Source organism: Diabrotica virgifera, chromosome 5, assembly GCF_917563875.1.
Source record: "Diabrotica virgifera virgifera chromosome 5, PGI_DIABVI_V3a".
In the NCBI taxonomy this organism is placed as follows: Eukaryota; Metazoa; Arthropoda; class Insecta; order Coleoptera; family Chrysomelidae; genus Diabrotica; species Diabrotica virgifera.
Window position 1 is genome coordinate 152,896,966 of NC_065447.1, and position 21,317 is coordinate 152,918,282.

A 21,317-nucleotide genomic window follows, 5' to 3' on the forward strand; every position below is an offset into this window, starting at 1 on the left:
TCTAATTAGAAGAATATAATTGCATATTGTAACATAATTTTTAATTCCAAATAACTTTTCTTAATAACACTTTTCGATATTGTGAAATATAAAGGTACTTTACTCTTGAGCGAAATTCATATTTTTTAACATACCTCGTACACTATTAGTACAGGGGGGTAAAGGGGTAGAATGCGAATATATGGAGTTGATTCCAGTTTACTCCACTTAGCCTCTTCTACTCAAATCCGACTCTCACCTTCACGCTGGTACCTCCTGTTAAACCGAGCAACCCCGCCGGAGATCCGGTATCAAACCCGGGTGAAAAGTGGGGTCGGGAACGGACGAGAGCGGGTGAAATGGTCCTCCGAAAAGGGGGTTGTGCTATGGGCCGGCGTCCCGTACATATGAAAAATTTGAAGCCACGAAACAGAAACTATTGCCTCGGAACAAGACGGATACTCGATATAAACGACACACGCAACGGAATAAGGATATTTGCATAGGTACGTGGAATGTGTTAAGTTGGTACAGACCTGGAATAGCGACAAGAGCCATTAGACAACTGCAAGAATATAACATGGATATAACAGCAATACAGGAAATAAGATGGACAGCAACGGGAAATTTAGAAATGGAAGATGTTATAGTCTTTTGGTCGGGTAGTGAGAACAGACATGAATACGGATGTGGATTCGTAATTGCAAAAAGATTAAAAACGGCAGTGATAGACTTCAAGCCAATAAACGAACGTATCTGCTATATTAGACTCAAAGGTAAGTGGTTCAATCTCACTATATTCTCAATTTATGCCCCAACAGAAGATGCCGAAGAAGATAGGAAGGACGAATTTTACGAATTACTAGACCAACAGTATAAAGCAGCGCCAAAACATGACATCAAAATAGTAATGGGGGACTGTAATGCTAAACTAGGTAAGGAAGACTATTTAAGAGAAGTAATTGGTAAACACAGCCTACACGATACAACAAATGATAATGGACACCGGCTAACACAATTCGCAATATCTAATAACATGATTATTAAATCCACCCAATTTGAAAGAAAGGACATTTACAAGGTCACATGGGTGTCAAATGATGGAAGAACACGTAACCAAATAGATCATGTCCTCATTGATGCGAGACACTCTAGTAGCATTATTAATACACGAAGTATGAGAGGAGCTGACAGTGATAGTGATCATTTTCTTGTAAAATCAAAGTTGAGAACACGAATATCAGTACAGAAGATGGAGCAACAAGAACAAAGAGAAAGATGGGACATAGAAGCTCTTCAAACACCAAATAAAGAACTGAAGTACCAAGTAGCCATAAGCAACAGATTTCAATTGCTGGGAGAGGAAGACCAAAATGTAGACCTAGGAGATGCATGGCAGCGAGTGGCATCAGTGATAGAACAAGCAGCGAAAGAAACCATTGGGAAAAAGAGGACTCGCCCAAAACAGAAATGGTTTGACAAACAATGCGAAGAAATGCTGGAAACAAAAACTCACAAAAGAATGAAAATGCTACAAAACCCTACAGATGAGAACAAAGCAGATTTTCGCAGAACGAGGGCACAGAAAAGGCAACTACTCAGAACTAAAAAGAGAAGCTACATAGAACAGCAAATACGAGTAATGGAAATAAGTGGCGAGAGGAATCAAATAAGAAAATTCTTTAGGGAAGTGAAGACAGTGGAAATGTTGGGGTAACACAAGCTATGAGAAATGAAGCAGGTGAACTGATAATGATGGAAACAGAAATCGTAGAGCGATGGAAGGAATACTTTCGGAATTTACTAAATATTGAAAGTGAGATAAAGGAATCAGAGACTACATTTCATTCTGCAGATGTGGAAATACCACCACCAACACTCCAAGAAGTAAAGAATGCAATAGCATCTCTTAAAGATCACAAAGCACCAGGAAATGATGGTATAAATGGAGAATTCATAAAAAAAGGAGGAAACGTTTTACATCAAAAATTGTATGACATTATTCTCAGAGTATGGCAACAGCAGAAAATGCCTAGAGAATGGAATGGAAGCGTTATAATACCCATACATAAGAAGGGAAATAAAGAGCAATTCCGAAACTACAAAGGCATATCGCTTATTAGTACAGCGTATAAGATTCTATCAATTATCTTACTAAAGAGACTCACTCCGTATTCGGAAGATATTCTAGGCGACTACCAATGCGGCTTTCGAAGTGGAAGGTTAACAATAGATCAAATATTTACCATCCGACAAATAGTAGAAAAAAACTGGGAATTCAACCGAGATGTACACCAAATCTTCGTAGATTTCCAGCAAGCATATGACTCGATAAAAAGAAGCAGACTATGGCTAGCAATGCTAGAAATGGGAATACCAAGAAAATTAGTGCAGCTCACTCAAATGTGCGTGGCAGACTCATATGCACAGGTAAAGATAGGAAACAGAACATCGATGCCATTTAGTATAACATCAGGGCTTAGACAAGGAGACCCTTTACCGCCATTGCTATTCAATTTGGCTTTAGAATACGCAATAAGTAAAATATCGTCTGAACTAACAGGGGGATTCGCAAATCGCGGATCAAAACTATTGTTGGCCTTTGCCGATGATCTAGATGCAGTCGCTCATTCTACAAGAGACGTAAGAGAGGTGTTTTCACAGCTCGAGGAGGAAACAGGTAACCTGGGCCTTCGAATAAATGAAGAGAAGACGAAATATATGCTGGTGACCAAAAATCCAAGACCAAGAGTTAGGCAGAACGTAACTATTAATGACCACAACTTTGAAGTAGTGAAAGAGTTTAAATATCTGGAAGCAGTAATCACAGAGGACAATCACATAGAAAAAGAGGTCTCAGCAAGAATAGCTGCGGGAAATAGAGCAGTATACTCCCTATCATCATTATTAAGATCTAAGCTTCTGAAAAGACAATCTAAATTAAGACTGTACATGTCAATTATTCGCCCAGTTGTTACAAATGGGAGTGAAACATGGACTCTACATCAGCGAGAAATAAATAAATTGCTGATATTTGAAAGGAAAGTCCTCAGAATGATATTTGGTCCTCAAAGAGATGAGTTGACAGGAAAGTGGAGAAGGCGCCGCAATGCTGAATTGGTGACTCTATATGGTACTGAAAACATCGTCAGACATATAAAAGCTAATCGGATAAGATGGGCAGGTCATGTAGTAAGATCAGAGGAAGACAGAATGCTAAAGACAGTGTTCTTCGAGAGACCAGACGGTAGAAGATCAGTGGGCCGTCCCAGAAAAAGATGGAAGGATGATGTTGAAACCGATCTATCTAGGATTGGGGTACAACAATGGCAAATCGAAGCGCAAGATCGCAGACGATGGAGGGCCATAGTGGATGCGGCGAAGACTCACCCCGAGTTGTAAAGCCAGTCAAGAAGAAGAAGAAGTACACTATTGATAAAAAATTATATCTGATGTTTACATCTTAGGTTTTAGACTATGCAGAGCATTTAATAAAGAATAATTTTTTTCATAAAGTTAATAATAAAAAGTTTTCCATATGGTTCCAACTACAGTGGGACCTATTGCATGTGTATATCTCAAACTTTGAAAAAGCATATCTTGTTTAAAACTAGACCTAGAATTTTTTACAATACACCATTTTAAAGTAAAGAATATAAGCTCTCCTTCTTATTGCACAATGTATATACCTAAATATACAATAAAAAAATTATAATGAGAAATTAAAAAATAATCGTACAATATATCAAAAATCGTTAAAATATAAAATTTTGAAAAACCGTATCTTGCTTAAAAATAGTCATACATCCTTCTACAATAGACCATTTTAAAAGGTAATTGACTTTTATTTCTACTACGTGTAACATTGCATATACCTAAACCTACGTAAAAAAAGTTACAGAACAATGTTTGCGAAGTAACAAGGAAAATGGCCCAAAATTGTTGTGAGTGGCGAAATTTGAAAAATCATATTTTGAAAACTATAAATCATAAAGACTTACACTGAACGTGATTTTAAAGAGGAAGGATGGAACCTTTTTTTATGTGAAGCAATTTCTATACCTATGTCCCCGTGGAAAAAAGTGAGAGGGCAAGAAACAAAAATGCTATCTTTCGTGTTTTTTTCTTGCTATTCTTTTGAATATATTTTTGTAAAAAAAAATATTTTTGACTTCAAAATGTGATATTTTGATAGTAAATTTAAGCTGGAAAATTTTTCCTGTAGACGTGTTTATACCAAACACATTGTACCAAACGTGCAAAGAACTAATTCGCCCTGTGCCTAGGGACTAATTCACCCCTTTCTCAAAAACGCACCCTTTTAAATGGTAGCACTCCGCGGTTTTTTCATATCTAGAGGTCCATTGACTATACGAAACAGTAAAACCCTGTTAACGTTGTAGTTTCTTTCTAAAATACATAATCAATAGCCTAGAACGGTTCAACTGGCTACTTATGCTGATAATATTAATATTATGAGTAGAACATCAACAGGAGCACAGAAAACATATGCAGAGTTAAAAACACAAGCAAAAATGTTAGGTCTGGAAATTAACACAGAAAAAAACAAAGATAATGACTCAGACGAGAAGAAATATAGTCCCAGAAAACATTATACATGAAGATGACATTGAAACGGTTGAAAAGTTTACATACCTGGGAGTAGAAATAATAATCCGACGGATCAGAAGATGGAGAAATACGGAAGAGAATAACGCAGGCAAACAGAGCTTATTTTGCCATCTCCCATATATTTCGGTCTAAAAGTCTCCACCGAAATACAAAGATGAGAATCTATAAAACCTTAGTTCGACCAATAACATGCTATGGCAGTGAAGTCTGGGTCCTGAAAGAAACATCCAAAAACAAACTCGACACATTCGAAAGGAAAGTACTTAGGAGCATACTAGGACCTGTGAGGGAAATCGGAATCTTCAGAAGTCGATACAACATCGAGCTTTATCAACTTTATAAGAAAACGCCCCTGTCGGACTTCATTAGAATACAAAGATTGCAGTGGGCCGGACATGTGATAAGAATGGGAGAGGATAGGCTACCAAAACGAGCACTGAATGCTAGACTGCAAGGAAAGAGACCGGTTGGAAAACCACAAAAGCGCTGGGAAGACACAGTAAACAGCGACGCACAAGCCCTTTTAGGAGTCCGTGTATGGAGAAGAGCAGCCACAGACAGGCAATGGTGGAGGCAAATAATAAAGGAGGCCAAGGCTCAATTTGGGCTGTAATGCCGTAGAAGAAGAAGAAGACTTAATTCATTGTGTTAACATTATTGATGTTTTACCGTCAAGTAAATATTTAGAGGTTGTTGTGTCGTTATATAATATTTTGTTTTAATTAATGATCATATAATAAAACTTTGTTCATTTTATTAGTAACAAAAAAGACCTTATCACTTTCAAAAATTTATTGAATTCTCCTACACAGTACGATTGCATTAATATACAAAAGCTACACTAAACAGTTATCACAAAAATAAATACATACTTATTACTAAAAAACATTTTCTACAGAAATGATACACATCCTTCAAACATAGATCACACCATTCGTTTTTCATCCGAAAACTGCTTGTGATCTAAATTTAAAACTTTATTTAAAGAAACTATATATTTTACTCTTTCAAATTCATACTTAACTATCAATAAAAAAAATTAAAATACTGTTGTAAATAGAGTTGTAAATAATATGACAGAATATTTTGAAAAAGGAATCACCTGACATTTTTTTATGAAACAAAAATTAAAAATAATAAAATATATTGCAAGTGTTTAAAAACATTTACAATAATTTTGTTATTTTCTCTGGGATCAGAATACATTGCAAAATAGTGTTCCCCGAGTTTAAACTTCAAAATATTTATGTACTTTCACTTTATTCTCAGTGATGTACAGTATGGCAGTGACTTCCTAAGGGAGCGGCAGCAACCCCTAAAATTACGTTATACCGACCACGAAAGTAAACTTTAAGGTGAATAACCAATTTTAGTCAATCTTTATGTTTTAGACGTCGCTGAATCCGAATATGAAGTTTATTTTTTTATAGAATTGGTGGAACATGTTAAAAAATCAAATTTTATGCAAAAATTAGAAAAATAAATTTTGATGATTTTTCAATTTTACCTCGTTGTATCTTTAGTCGCTGTAAATATTTCCTTTTAAAAATTTTACTGTGTCATCTCTGAAGTATTTAGATCACAATGAGATTTGTCCAAAATGTTTAAACAAATTAAAAAAAAGTTGTTAATTTTTGAACATTTTGTCTTCAGATTGCCTTAGTTTCATGTGTATTTAAAAGTTTAGTGACAAACTTTTTAGTTTATAATTTTAACGAAAACAGGAATACACCATAATTCATGAAGAAGTTTCCGTGGTCTGGTCTTGTTTGATTTTGCTCTGAAAGACCCCTGAGCACTTATGTATCCCAGTTAATAATCCTTAGAGTTAAAAAAAACAATAATAAATAAAATAAATAAAAAAATAGATATAAAAAAAATTGAAAAAAGCTATCATTGAAATAGATAAGTACTTATATTTGTAAATCATTATTATTAAATAGGTCATTCATATTCAAAAATATAATGAGAGTAGGTATAACAGATATCTCATAAGATTTTAGTTCGTAAGCAAATTTAGTTCGGCTAATGGATTAAGTCCACAGTCAAGAAATCCGATAGCACACACACATAAAGGAAGACCAAAATTAGCCATTCACCACACAGTGGTTAATATCTCGAGAAATAAGCGTTTTTTGGGTGAGTGCAGTCATCTATAAAGTCACATAATTTTTTTCCTATTGCAAATTTTGACGAGATCTTCCAGAAAACATCTTTATGACATGTTTTAATGCTGTGTTGATTAAAATTATAAAATAAAAAGTTTGTCACATAAATTTTTTAAGTAAACATGAAACTAACGATATCTTACGACAAAATGTTTAAAAATTAACAACTTCTCTATTAATTTGTTTAAACATCCCGGACAAATATCATTGTTATCTAAGTACTTCAAGGATGCCCCAGTAAAATTTTCAAAATGAAATGTTTACAGCGACCAAAGATACAGCGAGGTAAATATGAAAAATCATCAAAAATGATTTTTCGTATTTTTGCAAATAATTTGATTTTTGAACATGTTCCATTAATTCTAGATAAAAATAAACTTCATATTCGGATTCAGCGACCTCGAAAACATGAAGAATGACCAAAATTTGCTACTCACCTATCATGGTCGCTTTTTCGATTTCTAAGCCTCAAATTAGGGGTTTGTCGCTCGCCTATAATACATCACCATGAGAGCACTTAATCAATCAAAAACATATTCTTGTCATCATTTTCTTGCTGATGGCCTGTAATATTTTAAAGCCGATTCCACAGCTGCCTTGGCGAATTCGTTGCCACAAGGACTATTACCCCAAAATGGACCCGGACAACCTCTTGCTTCGAAGCATCCTTCGGGATACATATCACTATTCGCAGAGCAGCATGAAACAACTGCCCAAACACAGTCACTAGGACCATCAGTCTTTGGGGTACGTCTGGTGGTTGGAGTTGGAGTTGGAGTTCTGGGAGTTGTAGGTCTCGTACGTTGAGTTGGTCTTGTTGGACGAGTTGGCCTAGTTGGCCTAGTTGGACGGGTTTGCCTGTTGGGTGGAGATTGCGTTGTTTTTGTGGTAAAGATTTCATTTAGGGTATCTTCGTCTTGGGCTGAAAGTGGAATGGTGGCGCCATTTGAGGGAGGTCGTGCAGGCCTGTTATATTCTTTGTCGTTTATGTCGTTGGTACCTAAAAGAAAACAATAAAATTAAATTTGCTGCAGAAATTACTTTAAATTAATAACGGAATAATAGAGAAATAGAATTGGTCACGCGCTTGTGAAACGAGTCATGCATTATCTCATAATATAACTTAAGAATTAATGCAGTAACTGAAGGTTTTCACCTCCGATTTCGTTGATCCTTATTCGATTTTCATAAAAATTGTTGAGTAGTTAGAGGATACCTCAAGGAACAAAGGTGACATGATGCCAACTTGCGCTTTTACCCTGGGGTAGATGCCACCCTTCCCGGGGGTGAAAATTATTTTCTTAAAAATAATACCACTAGTCGATAGAGGAACAAATTATAAGCAAAATTTGTTATATAAAGTTATTTACATAAATCAATACTTTTTGAGTTATTAAAAATCAAAGATTTTATTTTTTCGTAAAAAATGCATGTTTTAAAGCGGTTTTTCACGTTTATCTCAAAAACTATAAGCTTTTACAAAAAAGTTATTATTACTAAAATTGAAGATAATAAAAAAATTAATACACTCCTTTCTTAAAGAACTACATTATTGTTAATTTAACTTGAGTTATGGGTAATTGAATGTATATTTTTTTCGACAAGTACTCAAATATAAGTATTCAATATTAGATAACGGGAAAACTATGCATTTTATAAAATATACCTATTAAACACTTGTCAAAGTACTTCGGAATACCTACCTATCAAATGAGCTCCAGAAGAAGTTAATAGCATTAAAATTACCCAAGTTATGATGAAAATATGAGAACCCATTCGAATTTTTTATGAAAAAGTGAAAAAATAAAACATAGGACATTTCCACAAAAATTAGAATTTATCATAATCCTTACTATAATTTCTTTATATTATCATATGATTCAACATGATTTCACATTTTTGACCGGTTTAAAATGCATATTTTTGTAAAAAAAGGTAGAATTTAAAAGAATCAGAATTCTTAAAATGATCGCAATTTTCCTTTTCTTTTGATAATAACTCCAAAATACTCAATAAACGTAAAAAATCATATACAGTGAGCACGTAAAGGTTGGAATAAATTCATTTTCTCAAGAATGGGCGACTTTGGAAAAAAATCCCGAAAGAGGTCAATTTTTATTTTTAAATTACGACTTTTTGGCATACATATCATACTAGTGACGTCACTAATCTGGGCGTGATGACGTCATCGATGATTTTTTAAATGAGAATAGGGGTGGTGTGATAGCTCATTTGAAGGGTAATTAAATTCTCTATTCAGTAATATAAACATTAACATATTTATTTATAGAGGGTGTCCAAAAAAATTTTTTTTTGAATTAAATTTATTGACATAAAAAGAAGAATATGTGTAATTTATTTATTTCAAAATACATTTTACTGCTCTCAAAAAACAGAAAAAAATGTTTATTTGAAAAATGATCATTGCTTTTTGCTTAAATTAAATGTTCAAACTGCCAAGAGGCAGGTGGGTGGTTGCTTTAGTATTGAATTTAAGCAAAAAACAATATTTATTTGTCAAATATACCTTTTTTTCTGTTTTCCGATAGCAGTAAAATGTATTTTGAATTAAATAAATTACACACATTCTTCTTTTTATGTTAATAAATTGAATTAAAAAAATTTTTTTTGGACACCCTGTGTAATTAATTATGTTAATAGTTACATTATTGAATAGAGAATTTAATTACCTTTCAAATTAGCTATCACACGACCCCTATTCTCATTTAAAAAAATCGTCGATGACGTCATCACGCCCAGATGGGTGAAGTCACTAGTATGATATATATGCCAAAAAGTCGTAATTTAAAAATAAAAATTGACCTGTTTCGGGATTTTTCCCCAAAGTCGTCTATTCTCGAGAAAATGAATTTATTCCAACCTTTACGTGCTCACTGTATAACCAAATTTTAGTTTTTTCTGTATTGAATATTTTACCAGTTTTACTATTTCTGTAGGGTAAAAAATAACCGAGATAGAAACGTTTATCTTAAATTTTGCTGCGAGAACCATGTATTCGGGGCAATTTAACCTTTTATTTTTAAAAAAGTAAAGGGTGTTAAAGATTACATTTTAAAAAAGTAAAGGGTGTTAAGCCGGTTAAATAGCCATTGGAACTAACTTTCAAATGGTTTTCAGTTGAACCTGATATCGTAAAAATTAACGGAGTTATTTAAAAAAACACAATAAAATTTTTTGGAAAAATTTTTAAAAGATAAATTTTGAAAATTTTTGGAGCATAAGTTTAAATGCAATCAACTTGTTTGGGGGCTCAGTTAATTGATATTTCTAAGTACTTTGACAAATGTTTAGTAAGTTTATGTTATAGAATGCATCATTTTCCTGTTATTTAAGCTTGAATACTAAGATTTGGGTACTCGCCGAAAAACATACATTCAATTACCTATAACTCACTTTTAGTTACCACTAAAGGGTTTTTCTACTAATAAGTTTATTTCGTTTTTATTATCTTCAATTTTGGTAATAATAAGTTTTTTGTTAAAACTTATAGTTTTTAAGTTATTTATCAAAAATCGATGAAAAACATGCATTTTTCTCACGAAAAATTAAAATCTTTGATATTTAACAACTCACAAAGTTTTGATTTATTTTAATAACTTTATAAAACAAATTTTGCTTAGAATTTGTCCCTCTATCTAAGTAGAGGGTTATTATTAAGAAAATAATTTTCACCCCTGAGAAGGGGTGGCATTCACCCCCAGGGTAAAAGCGCAAGTTGGCACCATGTCGCCTTTGTTCCTTGAGATATCCTCTAACCACACCAATTTTCTTGGAAATCGATGGAGGTTCAACGAAATCGGAAGTAATAGCTCATATCCAACTTTAGTGACTGCACTAAATGGATAACTCGCAAAGACACGAAGACCATTAAGATATAATGTAAAAATTGTCACCACAACTGTTCAATTTATACATATCATTGTAAAAGTTGAACAGTAGTGGTGATTATTAGGGCAGATTGCAATTGCGCGCAGCGGTCAGAAAGGAGGAAGACCTAACCCTTCGAACCAAACCTAACTTGCGGGTATTAGAGTGAGAGAACCGCAGGAGGTATTTGACCGCTGCGCGCAATCACAACCCACCCGATTATTATACTTGTAGCATAATTAATTATATTAATTTACTTTGATAGAATACAGTGGTATGCGCGCTCATAACCGGCAAAATATCGCAAAAGGTGAAAAACACTATTTATTAAGTTGTATAAACAGGAACGAAACTAGTGGAGGAGGGAATTTTAGCGATAAAAACCTACAAATTTCCATTCTATTCATTGTTTCCCACCTTTAGATGTATTGAACTAGTTTGGCAACTGCCACTGTGACAGTGACAGTTTTAGTTGACATACTCTCCTGATACGTGATACGTTTAAAGATGGGAAACAATCAATATAATGTAAATTTATAGGTTTTTATCGCTAAATTTCCCATCTCCACTAGTTTCATTTCTGTTTATTTCACAACTTAATATGTTTTCCATCTTTTGCGTTATTTTACAGGTTATTAGCGTGCTTATCGCTCTATAAAAGCTTTATTTAAAGTGAAATATAATATCATCGCAATATTGCTAGCGAAATTATGCCGATTCGATTTTTTTGCACAAACTTACTTAAAAAGAGGTTTTTATAACATATCTACAGGGTGCCGGGCGGTGTCGTGGTCGAAAAATTGTTTAAACAATTTTTTTTAAACAAATTCGCCAAAATGATTTTTTCATTGCGAACAATTTTTTTTAGATAATTTGGGTCATTCTGAGTAAAAAAAGTCTCTTGTCATTTTTCTCTAAAATTGATTGTTGTCGAATTATAGGCGATTAAAAATTTGAAAAATGCGAAAATTGCCATTTTTAAGGCTTAATAACTCGATTAAAAATTATTATTATGAAACTAAAAAAATGTCCAAATCAAGTTTCAAACCCCTTATTCAAGTTTCTGAAGAGAATTTTGGCATTATTTTATTACAAAGCTGCTATATTTAATTATTAACAATTAGCGCTATAGGCCAACTGTATCGTCGCCCCCGTTAGCGAAACTATTTCGATTAGATATTTTTACACAAACTTACTCAAAAATAGGTTCTTATAACACATCTACAGGGTGCCGCGTGGTGTCGTGGTCGAAAAATTGTTTAAATAATTTTTTTTAAACAAATTCACAAAAACAATTTTTTCATTGCGAACAATTTTTTTTTGTAGATAATTTAGGTTATTCTGAGCAAAAAAGGACTCCGATTTTTTTCTAAAATTGATTGTTGTCGAGTTATATGGCCATTTTCGCATTTTTCAAATTTTAAATCGAGTATAACTCGACAACAATCAATCTTAGAGAAAAATCACAAGAGACCTTTTTTGCTCAGAATGTCCCAGATTATCTAAAAAAATTGTTCGAAGTGAAAAAATTATTTTTGTGAATTTGTTTAAAAACAATTGTTTAAACAATTTTTCGACCACGGCACCGCCCGCCACCCTGTGGATCTGTTATAAGGACCTCTTTTTGAGTAAGTTTTTACAAAAAAATCGAATGGGATTAGTTTCACTAACGGGGGCGATGATACATCCTGGACTATAGCGCTAATTGTTAATAATTAAAGATAGCAGCTTTGTTATAAAATAATGCCAAAAATATATTTAGGACCTTGAAGAAGGGGTTTCAATCTTGATTTGTTAATTTTTTGAATTTCATAATAATAATTTTTAATCGGGTTATTAAGCCTTGAAAATGGCCATTTTCGCATTTTTCAAAATTTTAATCGCATATAACTCGACAACAATCAATTTAAGAAAAAAATGACAAGAGACCTTTTTTCCTCAGAATAACCCAGATTATCTAAAAAAAATTGTTCGAAATAAAAAAATTATTTTTGTGAATTTGTTTAAAAAAATTTTTTAAACAATTATTTTTCGACCACGGCACCGCCCGGCACCCTGTGTATATGTTATAAGAACCTCTTTTTGAGTAAGTTTGTGAAAAAAAATCGAATCGGAATATTTTCACTAGCGGGGGCGACGATACTGCCCGGTCTATAAAGATGTTTCTTTATTCTCGGTAACTCTTTTTTTGTTCTGCCTCCTTTAACATTTTTTTATTCTATATTATTTTGATATTTACTTGCTTTTTTATTTTCAGGTAAGTATCCAGATTAATTTTCACATAAACTTTGGCGGTGTGGTGAGTAAAAATATAAAAATATAAAATTAAATATTAAAGTAGTAATACAATAATTAATTAATAGATGTGATTGTTCACATTAGGATTTAAAAAACTAAAAACTAAGTTTTCAATTTAATAGCACATAAAACAACATCCAAAAATGTTACTATACATCCTACCAGATTGAAAACAACGGGAGCCTTCTCTGGTAACCTCTCCGAGGCTTCTACAATTTGCAAGACATAACGGATGCTGAGACGAAGGAAGATGAGGGAGTTTTACAATTTATAATTCACGTCCCATCTGCTCAGCGCGGTAAAGTTCCAACGGCAAAGGATTTAAAAAAAAGACTGTAGTAAAAGTTGACTACTAGTGATATCAATAAGGAGATAAGAATATCAATACAGGACTAGACAACACAAACAGCGATGACCAGTAAATTTATGGTCTTTAAAATTTGGACTCATTAGTGCTTTTAATATATCGAATAACCAACCAAGGGATCCTATCCGTTGCAACGGATATGGAGGCGAGCTGCTACTAGTTATAAAATATAAAAAACAAAGTATTTTAAGTGTGTAATGGAAATCCAAAACAAACTTTTTTGATTCATAATTGGTATAAGTACGGAAAATATAATGAAATGAAAGTGAATGGATGAGTAAAAGCACTGTCGAAGAACTTCACATAACACTGTGAAAAGAGAATGGTAGTGAAATTTGTGGACCATATAAAAATTTTATGAGGATTTTGTTCCCTTAAACCCATTCAAACTTTTGTGTACGTCTCAATTAAATTATTATTGTGGTACCATTAGTTAAATTCAATATTACTAAAACTTTTTTGCCTCTTAGTATTTTTTCGATAAGGCAGTTTTTTATCGAATTGAGGCTTATTTTTCAATATGTTTACATAAAAATTTTATGGGAGTTTTGTTCTTTTAAACCCCCCAAATGTTTGTGTATGTTATAATTAAAATATTACTGCGGTACCATTAGTCAAACACAGTGTTTTTAAAACATTTTTGCCTTTTTGTATTTTTTCGAAAAGGCATCTTTTATCGAGATGTGGCTTCTTTCTTAATATGGTTCAAAATATCCCTAAAAATATAAATCATAAATAAATTTTCATATTATTACCAAGTCTTCATAATCGTACCATATACAAATATGTGGTGGATTTGGCAAATATTCGAAATATCTCGATAAAAACTGACTTTTCGAAAAAGTACTAGGAGGCAAAAAAGTCTTAAAAAAGTTGTGTTTAACTAATGGTACTACAATAATAATTTAATTGGAACGTACACAAAATTTGGGGGGGTTTAAAAGAACAAAACCCCTATAAAATTTTTATGGGGTCTCCTAATTTCACTATAATTTTTTCTTAAGATGCTACTGCCATAAGAATGCGACATGTCCATTTTCAATAAAAAATTTTTAATAGTTTTCGATATATTCGAAAAAATCAATTTTCATTTTGTAATTTCAAAGGGCTGTAACTTTTTTTATGTGCATATTTGTACTAAGGTAAGTTAGGTCCCATCGAACTATTTTTGGTCCCAGAATATGTGATTAAATTTATGACCTGTATTTTTGTTACACCCTGTATATACGAGTCATCGTGTTGAATTAATTTTTTTTATTTTCAATTGTCGGGCAGGTTCTGCATAGTAGTATTGCATAAACCCGTTAATAGGTTGAAGTAGGAAAAAGGAAAAGGGTTGGGTAGGAAAAAATAGGTTGAGACCAAGAACAATTAAGTAACAAAAAAACAATTAATTTAAATCGTAACTTACCTTTATCCCACACTGGTCTGTCATCCTCATCATCAAACTCGAATCTGGGTTTCACCGTCATCTTGGTTTCCATGGGCCTTTCTGAGGTGACGTCATATTCTTTTGGTGGAAGATAGGAAGGTCCTACGTACGGTGGTTTATCATAAGGCTGTGGAGCAAAATATATCGGAATTCTTCCATTAGAACCGTAGATCGGAATAAAGTAGGGTCTGTTGAGTTGGTATACTGGTGGTTTCCAAACAGAATAAGTTGTAAATCTGTAAAATCAAAATTGAATATAATTTAATGAAAATATAATAAAATATGGTAGTATTATTAAAAGAGTAAAAATTTTATATATTTCTTCTATTACATCTTTGCATATGCATGAAATTATTCACAGAATACTTTTTATGCTAGGTCTCTTTTTTACTCACAGAAACTAGTATCGCAAAATTAAACCGCTTGTCCATAGAAACCACAATAAATTAAACAACGATGAACGATATGGCATGTCTTTGATACCTTGTTTACTATGAATTTTTACATTTATCATTTTCAGTGACAGTGACATTATTGCGTTGGTTATGTTTATTGGAATGTATAACTTATTTTGTGTTTTATTTATGAAGTTAAATTATGTTTAATATATTATAACATCGTTAAATATAAGTTTACAATATAACTATATAAAATACGTCCACTGGTGATAACCCTTTCCTAGTTATTACATTGACAGTACATATAATATATCAATGATATTACATAGCGATGTACGTTTCACTTAATGTTTTGATTTAACTTGTTTGCAAATGAATCATGACGTTTGTGCAAATATATAATGTTACTTCTTCTTTACGTGCCATCTCCGCGACGAAGGTTGGCAATCATCATTGCTATTCTCACTTTTGACACTACAGGCCGAAAGAGTTCAGTTGAGCTGCATCCAAACCATTCTCTGAGATTCCTCAGCCAGGGCATTTTTCTTCTACCTATGCTGCGCGTTCCTTGAATCTTTCCCTACATAATTAATTTTAGGAGTTCATATTCTGTCACCACGTGTTATATGACCCAAGTATTGAAGTTTTCTTATTTTGATGGAATCCAGTATCTCCCTGCTGTTCTGTATTCTCCTTAGTACTTCCTCATTGGTTATTCTGTCTGTCCAAGAGATTCTCAGCATTCTTTGATACGTCCACATCTCAAATGCTTCCAATCTATTGAGGCATTGTTTATTGAGACTCGATGTCTCCACACCATAAAAAAGAACAGAAAATACATAAAATTTTAGTAATCGCTTTCTAAGATTTAGGCTGAGGTTTCTACTACATAATATTTGTTTCATATTAGTGGATGCACTCCTAGCCTTTTCTATTCTAAATTGGATTTCTTTAGTATAATCGTTTGTTTTACTAATGTTTGTCCCTAAATAGCTATAATCCTGAACTCGTTCTATCGTCTTATTATTTACGTGTAGATTGATGTTTCTAATATTTTTCTTTGATATAACCATGAATTTCGTTTTCTTTATGTTTAGTGACAGACCAAATTCTCTACTCGTTGCAACAACCTTATCTAAAATTCTTTGTAGATCTGTAATAGTTTCTGCTATTAGTATTGTGTCATCGGGGTATCTAATTTCACATATGGGTAGGCCATTTATTTTTATGCCTGCTACTTCATCTTCTAATGCTTTTTTGAATATCGTCTGAGTTTGCATTAAGCATTGATGACGACAAGACACAGCCCTGTCTAACGCCTCTTTTGATTTTTTATTGGTGTTTAAATTATTTATTCTTATGACAGCTTCTTCTTCATAATACAGATTATTTATTATATTTATATCCCGTATGTCGATGTTCTTTGTTCTTAATAGTTGTATTAACCGATTATGTTTCACCGTATCGAATGCCTTGTTATAATCTAGGAAGCAGACATAGATGTCCTGGTTTACATCTAAATATCTCTGTATTAGCACATTTACTGCAAATATTGCTTCTCTGGTTCCTTGAGCATTTCTAAATCCGAACTGAGTTTGTCCAATGTCTTGTTGTAACTTTTTGTATATTCTACGATGAATAATATTTAGAAATACTTTGAGTATGTGGCACATTAGACTGATGGTACGGTGTTCGCAACATTGTCTGGCGTTGCTCTTTTTCGGTATAGTCACGAATGTTGATAGAAGCCATTGTTTAGGTAATATACCTGTTCTGTATACAATATTAAATAATTAGACAATTACATGTATATTGCAGTCGGCTATAAGTTGCAATATCTCTGTCGGTATTTCGTCCGGTCCTACAGCTTTCCCAGTTTTCAGTTCTTTAATGGTGTGTTTTACTTCACTTTCTGTTATTTCTGGTCCAGTATCTTCAACGATATATTCGTTATCTATTGTGTCTCGGTTGTCGTTAAACAGCTGTTCTATATAGTTTGTTGTTATAAGCTGTTCTATAATGTTACAACATTAGACTAATAAGACATATTTGATCAAACTGAAAATGGATATAGAAAACTAATAAAACCAGTGTACTACATGAGACAATAAATAATATTACAAATTTAATAAAAAATAATATATTCTGTAACTCATCAATTATATGTAACAGTCTTGGAATGTATATTAAATTAATCTTAATCTCTCTAATAATCTTTCTAAAAAAAAACATAAAAAATATCAATCAAGTGACTAGAATGCAGTAAAATAGAATTCTCATTTACAATCTGACTTTTTTCACAAAAATCAATTTTTATGCAAAAACAGAATATTACTGAAATGACTATAGTGGAAAAAAATATTTTTTATTGCACTAATATGATTATTTCATTTATAGAGATTTTGACCAATACAGCTACAAGAATAAAAATTACAGCGGGAATTTTTTTCGATAAATTCCCGTCGTCAAATATTACGTTAGATGCCCTTCGTTGCTACGCAGAAACGAACATTCAGTGACACTAATGACAATTGATGTTTTACAACTTGTCAAAGAGAACGCCATGAACATTTTTAGCAAATATTCAAGCGATGATATCAATAAAATATTAGTTAGAATGATTTAAAAAAACAGTTATATTCATGAAATAATCTTACCGACTTATTCTTTACGAAAGGCTCAAAACAGAAGTGGAAGATCAAGTGAATAGAGCAAACAAAGCCGCAGGTTGCCTGAATGACACAATATGGAGAAATAAAAATATTGGAAAAGAAATTAAAGGCAGAATTTACAAATCTGTCATCAGACCAATAATGACATATGCGGCAGAAACACGACCCGACACAAAGAGGACAAAAAGATTGCTCGAAACAGCGGAGATGAAAACCCTTCGAAAAATCGATGGTAAGACTCTATGGGACAGAGCTAGAAGTACAGATATGCGACGGAGATGCAAGGTGTATAACATTAATAACTGGATAAGAAACAGAAGAATAGAATGGAATGACCACATAAGCCGAATGACGACAAATAGGATAGTCAGAACAGCGAGAGACGGTTCCCCAATAGGAAGACGATCAGTGGGAAGACCACGAAAACGATGGAACGACAACTTACTAGAGGCACATTGAAAAAACAGACAGAGTCATGTCTATACAAAAAGAAGAATAAGAAGAATAAGAAGAAGGAGAAGAATAAGAAGAAGAAGAAGAAGAAGAAGAAGAGGAAGAAGAAGAAGAAGAAGAAGAAGAAGAAGAAGAAGAAGAAGAAGAAGAAGAAGACTTATTCTCGAGCTCATAAAAATTACCGATGTGTTTTGTCCTCGTGACACTTTGATATAATTTCACTCCCTTTCGGGTCGTGAAATTAAAACTGTCAAAAGTGTCACTCGGGATACAAATCGATAATTTTTGAGCTCTCGTGTAATTACTACTGATAATTTTTTTATTGTAGCGTGTTATTGTACTCTAGAGTTGTCGTAATCATGACAAACACCAACATTCAACCTAACATCATATTGAGTCTATTTTTTGTAAGATTATACAGGGTGAGTGGGGAGGAATGCGCCAAACTTCAAGACTGTATAATATACGTAAAAATAATCAAAAATAACTCATATGTTGTTATTCGATTTTCATTTGTTTCCGAGATATGGGGTGTTAAAATTTTTCTTGCAAACTGACGATTTATTTATTGCTCTAAAACCGGTTGAGGTGTGCATATCAAATGGTGGTTTTTAAAACATAGTTGTTGCGCATGTTTTGACATACAATTAAGAATTTTATATTCACCATTGGCGCGCGTACGAGTAATAGTCTGAAATTTTTTAAAGAAAAAAAAATAGTACGCCACTGAGATATTTCAAATTAAAAATTATTTTTGGATTCCCTGTTCAATTTCTAAAAGAAAAATCTATCTTCATGTTTTTTCATACGATGCTTCGTTTTCATGCAAAAAATAAAACATCTTAACGCTTACAACGTATTCGGAATAAGTTTCTACACATTCATACAGAAACTTCGTCGAAAACTTTGTAAGCGTTAAGATGTTTTATTTTTTGCATGAAAACGAAGCGTTGCATGAAAAAAGGGGAGATAGATTTTTTGTCAAAAATTGAAGGAGGAATTCAAGAAAGATTTTTAATTTGAAATATTTCAGTGGCGTACCATTTTTAAATTTAAAAATTAGAGACTATTATCCGTATGCGCGCCAATGGTAAATATAAAATTCTTAATTATATGTCAAAACATGCGCAACAACTATGTTTTAAAACCCACCAAATTTCATTTGCACACAACCGGTTTTAGAGCAATAAATAAATCGTCATTTTGTAAGAAAAATTTCAACACACCATATCTCGGAAACAAATGAAAATCGAATAACAACATATGAGATATTTTTGACTATTTTTACGTATATTATATAGTCTTGAAGTTTGGCACATTCCTCCCCACTCACCCTGTATATTACATTATAAATTAATGAATATTTTATATTATTTTCAACCATATTGATCACGGGCGGAATAACCAAAAGACTAAAAGCTGTATATTTAATTGTGATTATTAATAATTATGAAAACATGAAATATACGCGCTCAAAGATATGATTTGTATAATTCAACTTCATGCAAAAATTAACTGTAACAAAACAATATAAATAATAATATTAGAAATATAGATTTTATTGATGAAAAAAGGATTTGTTAGTACCTCTCCACGAATCAGTGAAATAAAAAATGAAGATATCAAACTTGTTATAAACAATGAAGTTATAAAACGTTTTCAAGACCAGTACTTAATAAAAATATTAAAATATTACAGAAAATCTGCTTCTTGTATATTTTCCAAAAAAGTCGAATGCTATTAATCCCTCACAGTAAGTACTGTGAGTACTTATGCAAATCACTGACCGGCACGAAAAACGAGCACCCCAAAAAATGAGTCATTTTTGATGTCTCGTATTTCCTAAACCTGTTGTCCGATTTAAGTATTTTTTTTAATATGTTATAGCCTTATTCATTAACAATATAGCTGTAGTAATATTGTTGCTAAACAGGTAAATTTTCATTGTATAACGGGTGTACGAATCAAACTGTGTTTTTTTCTCATTTTTCACAACACCTTTGGAATATTCTATATATTCCCTTTATAAAGTATTGAAATTAAAACCCAACTATAGCCCAAGGTTTTCTTAACATTTTGTTTTTTTATTCATTCGCTTATGTTGGATAATAAAAAGTTAGGCACTTTAACAATTAGCCATGTTCTTTATCAATACAGGGTGTTTCTAAATAAGTTCGACAAACTTTAAGGGGTAATTCGGCATGAAAAAATAATGACCGTTTGCTTGATAAACCTATGTCCGCAAATGCTTAGTTTCCGAGATATGGAATGTTGAATTTTATTTTACAAACTGACGATTTATTTATTGCTCTAAAACCGGTTGAGATGCAAATAAAATTTGGTAGGTTTTAAGAGGTAGTTATTGCGCGTTTTCGACATACAATTAAACTTATATTCACCATTGGCGTGCATGCGGGTAATGTGATAGGATAATATGACCCGTATACACGTAAATGGCCAATATAAAATTCTTAATGGTATGTCAAAAAATGCGCAATATTTACCACTTAAAACCTACCAAATTTCATTTGCATATCTCAACCGGTTTTAGAGCAATAGATAAATCGTCAGTTTGTAAGAAAAAATTCCACATCTCGTATCTCGGAAACGAAGTATTTGCGGACATAGGTTTATCAAGCAAAGGGTCTTTATTTTTTCATGCAAAATTACCCCTTAAAGTTTGTCGCACTTATTTAGAAACACCCTGTGTTAATAAAGAACATGGCTAGTTGCTAAAGTGCCTAACTATTTTATTATCCAACTTAAGCGAATGAATAAAAAACAAAATGTTGAGAAAACCTGTGGCTATAGTTGGGTTTTATCATCATTAAGTTTAATCATCATTCGATTTGGCACAGAAAGTGGCCCATCCCTCAATAAGAATCTCTCTTCATTGAAGCTGTGTTTTATATTTTTGGAGCAGGTATACGACGTCTTACATGTCTTTTGAGAAGACTCCCTATTTGCTTAATACTACTAAGGTCTGGACATTGAGTAGACCAGTTCATTTTTGTAATACAAACATTTTCA

General features: G+C 32.6%; 1 protein-coding gene across 7 annotated transcripts in view; it reads right to left on the reverse strand.

Annotated features, from left to right (window-relative positions):
* Nucleotides 1-5,385: 5,385 nt before the first annotated feature.
* The window catches only part of LOC114331461 (uncharacterized), a 562,400-nt gene continuing 546,468 nt past the window's right edge, over nucleotides 5,386-21,317 (reverse strand). For all 7 annotated transcript variants that reach the window (XM_050651606.1, XM_050651603.1, XM_050651607.1 and 4 more), the window contains 2 exons: nucleotides 14,744-15,000; nucleotides 5,386-7,779 (listed from right to left, as the gene is read on the reverse strand). In XM_050651606.1, coding sequence (XP_050507563.1) covers nucleotides 7,325-7,779; nucleotides 14,744-15,000 — 712 coding nt within the window. In that variant the 3' untranslated portion in view covers nucleotides 5,386-7,324. The remainder of the gene's footprint in view (nucleotides 7,780-14,743; nucleotides 15,001-21,317) is intronic.